This window comes from Lolium rigidum, chromosome 7, assembly GCF_022539505.1.
Source record: "Lolium rigidum isolate FL_2022 chromosome 7, APGP_CSIRO_Lrig_0.1, whole genome shotgun sequence".
Classification (NCBI taxonomy): domain Eukaryota; kingdom Viridiplantae; phylum Streptophyta; class Magnoliopsida; order Poales; family Poaceae; genus Lolium; species Lolium rigidum.
In genome coordinates this window covers 70,778,308-70,786,767 of record NC_061514.1, presented here as the reverse complement: position 1 = coordinate 70,786,767, position 8,460 = coordinate 70,778,308, and the positions used below count along the sequence as shown (strand labels likewise).

Genomic DNA, 8,460 nt, shown 5'->3' with positions numbered 1-8,460 from the left:
TTTTCTTTTTCAATATCCAACTGTTAAAAAATATATTTTCGGAGAAATTTTTTTCAAAATATGTTCAGATTTGAAATTTTCGAAATTTTAAAAATGTTCAGATTTTGATTTAATTTTTTTGAAATATGAACATTTTCGGATATGGACATAATTTAAATTTGAACATTTTTTAAAAATTTGTAAAATTTAATTTTTCCAAAAATTAACATTTTTAGTTATGAACATTTTTTGAATTTGAACATTTTTCCAAATTTGAACGCTTTATATATTTGAACGGATTTCAAATTTGAACGCTTTTATAATTTGAACACCTTTTGTATTTGAACATTTTTCAATTCGAATGGATTTCAAATTTGAACATTTTTATAATTTGAACATTTTTGTATTTGAACGTTCAAATTTGAACACTTTTAAAATTTGAACATTTTTTTGAATTTTGAACAATTTTCAATTTAATTTTTTTCTGAAATCAAACTATTTTAAAATTTGAAAAAAATAAAAAGAAATGGAAAAGAAACAAAACAAAAAAAAGAAAAAGAATAAAAAAAGAAACAGAAAAGAAAAAATAAAAAGAAAAAATATAATAAAAATAAAAAGAAATAGAAAACTAAAAACTGAAAACTGAAAACTGAAAAAATAGGCGAAATGGACCGACCAGGCCGGCCCATACCGCGCGCGGGGGGTGTGCGGCGCGCGGTAGCGGCCGATCTGGTTGGTGTATAGGATTTGCGCATGCGGGCGCCCCGTTCTTATTCCGCACCAATTTGTTTTTCCTTTCCAACTACACCAAGTATTATGTTCAGTGGAAAAAAATCTGGGAAATGCTATGTCTTCCAAGAGAAAAACAATTTTTGTGGTGACTAGCTCACAATAGTTTACCTCTGAAAGTAAAAATCAAGTTTCGGGGCATCGAGTGCAATACACTCTGTGTCTGTTGCCAGCGCTTGGATGAAGACTGAGCACATCTTTTTCTCAAATGTAAGGAGGCAAAGAAATTGTGGAAAGAAGTGGGTTTAGAAGAAATGTGTAATCGCATGTGTATTTACGACAGTGTCGATGCAGTGGTACAAGAGATAATGGCGTTGGAGGAAGAAAAGAAGATCCTTGTCATCTGCATGTTGTGGCAGTGGTGGATGGCACGGAATAAACTAATTAGTTTAGATTGGCAAGGCAAGGTACTGGGCATCAGAAACATCTATTCACTGTCGAAAGATGAAGAAAAAAAATGAAACAGTGTCTAGGAGGAACTAGAACACTATTGATATAGTAGAAGCGGGACTTGGCGTGACAATTCCAGAATTCGTCCCTGACACGGATCGAACTCTGGTCGTTAGGGTGCGCCACTGCGACCCTAACCACTGGGCTAAGCCCACTGTCGAAAGATGAAGAGGCTGCAGACAATGACTGAGCAGAGTTCCTGGCAACCACCCGTGGGGGACTTGATGAAAATAAATTGTGATGGAGCCTATAGGAAGGACACATCGACGGGTGGCTAGGACTTTGTCATAAGAGACTGTGAGGGAACTGTCAGGGATCAAGTGCAGGTTACATGGCTTATACAGGAAGTGCAGCGCATGCAGAGGTACATGCCTGCAATGAAGCTTTACATGTTACTGCTGTGTGGGGAATGGGACGTGTGTGCAACTTGAGTCAGATGCACAAAATGTTATCAACGCACTTCAGGGGAACCGGTTCGACTTGGCGCCGGAAGGAATCCTGTATCGGGACACTCGTATTTTTAGTCGTTTGAACTTTCTTTCTGTTGAGTTTTTATTTTGCCCAAGGGAATGTAATAAGCTGGTCCATCAACTAGCCACACATGGTGCTCGTAGGCAAGAACTCCGGTCGCATTGGTTGGAGTCTTTGCCACCCGTGGCCAGCATACAGCCTGTTAAGTAATGAAATCATGTGTTCCAAGTAAAAAAAAAGTATAATTGTTATGAAGATCAATTTTTTTCTGTATTGTTATGCTTATGAGTACAAGTAATGTATGCCTACATGCGTACATCGTTAAAAATATATAATTATAGATATGTACGCTATCATATAGGGGTGAGTGTATGCGCGTGTATTTGAGCGTCTGCGTTTGTACTTTGTTTCTCAAAAAAAAAATCTTTATAAAAAGAGACATGTTGTAGAAAAAGGAAAAGGATGCATTTCCTTTGGAGGACCATGCGCAACCTCCGGGTGCGTGGTCGTCGGATGTGAGCCATCGCGCAGGCGCGGGCCGCCGGCAATGCCAACACGCGTGTCGCGTGTCCCCTAGAGGGCAACACCCACGACCACATCCATACCCAGATCGGGACTTATCCTTTCTGCTAGCGAGACTTGTCTCTCTCGTCCCCTCCTCTTTGTCTTCTTCCCGTCGTGGCCATGGGGATGGAGATCCCTCTAGCAAGTCGGGATGTTCCTCGCCGACGTTCCTCCTATGCTTCCTAATCCCCACCGCCCTTCGCTCGCCCCAGCTCCCTTCACCGACCCCTCAACCGTGCTCCTCCATCAACGGACGGGACGCCTAGCCGCGGTAGGTCAATTCCGACGACATTTTCGGGAGACCTAGTCGAGCTAGAGGGTGCTACCTCCGGACGCCATGCCTCCACCTTGAGCACGCGCCGCCACCCTCGGCCATCTGCGGAGGTCGTGGTCGAGGCCAAGGCCAACGAGGGGCAAAGGAAGAGCGAAGATACTGCGAAAGGTGGGCGGCGGAGCTGCAAAGAAAGGGTTATGCTGCTGCAAATGTCGTGTGTGTTGCTACGACGATCTTCATCTGCGGCGGAGTGTGACGTACAATAGTGTAAATGGTTTGATACAATTGTTCTATTTGTTTTGCTACTTTAGTACGATTTTTTGCTACAAGGTGTGCGGCGAGGTTGTACTTTTGGTACAATAGCACAAAATGTTGCAATGCTATAATAGTATATTTTTGTTGCTACAAATGTTCTGTTGTTCTCCTACTATAGTACACATTGTTTGCTGTAGGTCTCCAGCGATGTCTCCGGTGAGAGGTGGTCTTTTTTTTTTTGCTTCAATGAAGCTAACATAGGGCTTTTTTTATGCGATGAAGCAAACACATGTTGCTCGGGGAAGCTGGTGTTTTTAGCCTCTAGAAAATCATCAACATGACCCATAGAAAAAAAAATCGGCAAAGACCCTAGTTTTTCAAGTGTGTTGCTCAGGGAAGCCGAAGATTTGGGTAATTTTAGCCTCCGGGGGATCATCAACATGATTCGTAGAAACAAATACTCGGTAAAGAGCCTTGTTTGGCGAGTGTGTCCCTCGACAAGCAACTATTTCCACGTATCATTTTTATTTCCTTCTCTGATTATTTCTTCCGATAAATGACGCTTTATTGCTCAAAACAGAGTATCACGTCGATATATTTTCAAAGAGCTTTCACCCGGCCTCTGCTTAGATCGGATGCATACCGACGAACAAATCCAACACTAGTAACAGAAAAATTATTACCACCGTTTAAAAGCCTAATTAGTATCCTATACTTGTGACCAATTTCATCTAGCCAGTTGCCAAAAGAATATTTGCAACACTTCATTGTGGGAATACAAGTTAGACACTACTTAGGTGACTAACTATAAAGAACAGGGAGTGGTGTTTTGGAACATGGGAGCATATACTTTCTCTATTTTAAAATACATCTTAAACATATTTTGAATTTAAAAAATTGAAAAAAAAATCGCATGTACATCTTCTCGTGCTACACGCTTATAAAGTTGTTTCATAAAAAATCGACTTGTCATGTGACGTGTGTAAAAAAGACAAAACTTAGTTCTAAAAATAATGCATTTCACAAGATAAGTTTTCTCTTTTTTTACATAGACCACAAAAATTTTGATTTTTTCGTTAAACTATACGAATGAACATATATTGTGAAGATGTACATGTAAATTTTGTTGTTAATTTTTTTTGAAATTTTGAAATATGATTTTCTGGTAGAGGGAGCATACGCACCCGGGAGCCGAATTGAATTTCCGTGAACGAACTTACATCGGAAGAATACATGTTCAATTGTTTCATTATGGTGAAAAAACTCGCAATTGGTATTTATGCTAGTTGTGTTTTATAAGGTTGTCCTTAGTAAGAATTACTCCTTTGCGTGAATACCATGCAATTCTTTTATTTACTTTAGTGGTATATCGACTAGTACTTCCTAGCTGGACCAATGCTAACCGCTCTAACAGAGCATTCCACGCCCCTAGTCAAGGACTAATTAAATATTTTCTGGACGACACGTTTGGAGGGGATGACTCCAATACCGTATAGAAAGTATCGCTCTTATAACGGACAACATTTTATAAACCTGGATATTATTCCTGTAGTGTTGTGTTACCTAAGCACTTTTTCTCCTAGAGTCTAATCCCAGAACCATCCTTAATGTTAAATGATTCAAAGTGGAAGTAATGCTTTTTTCATTGCCAGCAGATAAGCTCAAAAATGAGAGTCACTCGGCTTCTAATAACTTAGGACACTGCTTTTGAGCTTGTACTTTTTAGAAGGGTTTGCTGCCATACCATATATTCAGTGAGTAGCTTAGAAAATTATTTAACGAGAACATCTATATATTTTTATCTCAAGGTCATGAACAACCAACCCTCGTCGATCTCTGGGTCGGCTAGCCACATTGCATCTCACTAGCCGATTTTTTTTCCTCAATATTGCATTGCCAAAAGAATATCGAACAGGAATAATCCAATCTATGTAAGACTCCTTTAGCAGTTTGGGAGAAATAAATCATATACAATTACCATATTACTTGGTACCAACTTTATGAGAACTAATTTTCAATCAAAAGATAGTAGCTTTCCTTTCCAGCTGCTAAAACTTTTTTAGATGGTCTTTGACTTGTTTCTGTTCGACATTTGCTGGTCTCTTAATATATCAGATTACCCAATTTAATAGGAAATTGGTCTTGTTCACAAGAGAATAATTTTATATAAGGAGCAACTAAGTCCTAGGCCGAAACAAAAGAATTCAGTTTGGGAAGTTAATTTTGAGTTTCAAAAACTGCTCGAACGCTATTAAAAGTAATTTAAGTTTTTATACTTTTCAAGACTATGTTTCATAAAGAGAATCGTATCCTACACATACTAAAGAATAGATAAGCCCATCAACAGGATGTTGAACCATCGCTTAAATCTCACAATCTATTTTTCCGGTTCAATCGTGAGAGCTAACATACAATCACTAAATTAAATAGTATAGACGGTAATGTGTCACCCTTTTGTAATCCTTATTTTGTTTGGAAGAACGGGCGAACATCATTGATTTAGTGACCACACTACCTCCAGTAACAAAATTATGGATCCAAAAAGGTAGTACTCGAGAAACCTTTCATTCTTAGAATTTGCTATTTAACTTTGTCATATGTGTTTTCAAAGTTGTTTTCTAGTATCACCTAGTTTAGTTTTTCCCGATGCAATCTATCAACCATTTCATAATGAATAACCACACCATCTCATCTAAGATGTTTCTCGGCAAATGGCTTGTGCCGAGTGCCTGACAAAATAGGCACGAACATCCCGACACTCAAGCATACAGCATTTTCCCCTTAGCCCTTAGCGCTGGCTTTCGTTTCGCTCGTTTACACCAATTGTTCAGGATGTAGTTAATTACATCAATCGATCAAAAGAACTAAAGAAGAATAAGCATTACAACACACGATACAATCCTTGATCGGTCATCTCTTGCCTTGCTGAGCTCGCTGCATCCTGATCTGCTCCCTGAACTTGGCTATGAACTCGTCAGCTTTCTTGTCCACCTCGTCCTCCTCAGCTGCCGCCTCTGGCTGCGGCCTCGCCGCCAGTTCAAACAGCTCTTCGTCGCAAGAGCTTTCCTGTTCCAGCTCCTCCAGCTCGCAGTTATCTTCATCGTCGCCGCCGTCCCTGACCATGTCGTCGCTGCTGAACGAGCTGTCTGATGCCGCGGCCATGTCGTCCAGCTCGTCATCTGCGTCAACTTGATTGTCGGACTGAACTACAGGATCGTAACCGGCGAAAGTGCTCCTCCTCGATGCCTGAATCGAAGAGTTTGACCGGAACCTGTTGCCGCCGCCGCTCCGTATGCCTGCCCGTCCGCTCATCTTGAGGTCTCCGACTCGATATTCGTTGAAGCTTCTCGCTTTGGCCTTCGCGAGGCGGCGTCCACTACCAAGTAACTCCGACGGAGGCGGCGGGGCAGGAGGCGAGCACGGCGAGAGGGTCATCCCGGCGTCGAGGACAGAGGACGGCGAAGACGTGGCGTACTCGCGCGCTGCGCCGTATCCTACTCCTTCCTTGGGGACGAACTCTGTTTCTTCATCAGCGCCGTCGTCGGTTACGTTGCCCGTCGCAGGTTCTTCGGCCGCCGGCTTTAGCTTCCTCACCGGCAGGAGAAGCGGCTTCTCGCTCGCGTCGCCCGCGTTGGCGACGACGACGAGGGGGTCGTCGGCGTAGTACTGCGAGCTCCAAGCCTGCACGCCGCCGTCCTTGCCGCCCCCATTGCTATCCTGGCCGACGCTGCCCTCGAAGACGAGCGGGCCTTGTAGTATCTTGGAGACGTAGGATTCCACGGACTCGTCGTCGTCGACGACCTTGGAAGCGGCGGCCACCGGGACCGCTACCTCGTCATCGGCGTTCCTCTGGCCGAAGACGCCGTAGGAGATGACGAGGCCGAGCAGGAGGATGTGGGGCAGCTCCCACATCCTGGGCGTCTGCCCCATCGGCAGCAGCTGCAGCAGCGCCACCACGACGGCGAACAGCACCGCCTTGGCGGCGAGGTTGGACGGGAAGAGGAGCGCCAGAGCCTGCTGCAATCTGGCGGAAATGACATCGCTGCCGGCGCCAAATCGAGCTTGCGCCGGAGCGGTGTCCTCCATTGCGGGGGAAGAAAGATTTGTGTGATCCATGTTTGAGTTCTCGGGCTACCGAGAGGCCGGGTTTGTTAATTCTTGGGCTACTCGGCTAGGCTTCGATCGATTTGGATTGGAATCGTTTGCTTTTGGGCGCGGAAGGGAAGCTGGAGACTTGGTCGGGAAGCGATTAAGACGGGATGGAGGGAAAGAATTTGATCAGGGTAGCGCGAAGCAAAGTATAGAGTTGGGATGCCGCTGTCGTTTATAAATGGGATTAGTTTCTCGTGAGGGCGATTAACTGTTGATGGAAACCGCGGGAACGCGCTGGATTAAAAGGACTCGCCTGCATTGCAAGGCTCAGGGACCGCGGACGGTTTTGTCCAGGCTCAGCTTGTAGCTATATCTTGGCACTTCGTGAAATGTCATTGCCGGCACAAGCCATGGCCCTTGGCGGCTCTGTCTGGATTTAGTTTTTTTTGGGAAGAAACTTCCAGGTACCGTCATGTAGACACTTCTAGGCTCAACGACGCCGACCTGTTTGCTGATGAGCTCTTCTGGACACAACATGGCGCTAAAACGACAGATAAGGGTAACCAATACCACAAAATGGCTTAGAGCATGTCTAACAGGTCCCGTATTTTTTCGCCCCTTAAAACGCGAGTAGAGGGTCCTGTATTCACTTTTCGCCGGCCGAAAACTCGGACGAGCTAGCAGACCCCGTATCCCCACCCCGTAAAACAGAGGTCTGCTAGCTCGTCCGGGTTTTCAACCCCTCAAGACAGGGTTTTTTTTTTGACAAATTGCATATTAGAACCAACACACCATTCACATAAAATAAATGTTTTACATCACACAATAATTGTCATAATTATTACAATAATGTTTTTCGGAAATGTCAACAAATGTTCTAATGGAAGAATTAAACAAATAACAAATGTTTCACACATACAACAAATAGGAAATGAATGTTTCACACATACAACAATGGGAAATGAATGTAATAAATCATTGGCCATGCAACTGCCAATGGTGATCAATCAAATCTTGGGTGAGCTGGTGATGAGTCTCGGCATTTTCAATGCCTCGATGAGCTGCAAGAAAAGCTTCAATCCGATCAGGGTTCCTCTCGGGCTGCACTCGGGTGCCAACATTGTCATAGAAATTGGCAAACATACGCACGCAATCCGTGGTTGTTTGCACACCAATGCGAAGGTACTCATCGGTATAATCTGCTGGTATACCGTATGCAATAACCCTCATGGTGGCAGAAATTTTTTGATATGGGCTAAATCCCATGACTTGGGCAGCATTTCTTCTTTGCTTGAAATAATCGCAATTTGCCTCGCAATCTTTGACGATTCTCTCGAACAAAGACCTACGCATTCGGTACCGTCTACGGAAGAGGCGGGGAGGATAGGTCGGTACCTCGGCGAAATAATCTTGCATCGATTGTTCGTGGCCGAGCGCGCGGTTCCGCGGAATGCACATACGCCCCATCACGGATCCTTTCCGCCGATCCAGCGAGCTTCATGCGGTCCTCCGTTAGCTTCAAGCCGAACAGGAGCAGCATCATCTCCGTCTCGTCGTCGTTGAGCAACTCGTCGATGTCCGAATCG

General features: G+C 43.9%; 1 protein-coding gene across 1 annotated transcript; it reads right to left on the bottom strand.

The window, feature by feature from the left end:
• Positions 1–5,536: 5,536 nt before the first annotated feature.
• On the bottom strand, positions 5,537–7,104 carry LOC124677119. The gene has a single exon (XM_047213116.1). The coding sequence runs from the start codon at positions 6,896–6,898 to the stop codon at positions 5,693–5,695; it is 1,206 nt and encodes a 401-aa protein (XP_047069072.1). The 5' UTR covers positions 6,899–7,104; the 3' UTR covers positions 5,537–5,692.
• Positions 7,105–8,460: the final 1,356 nt, after the last annotated feature.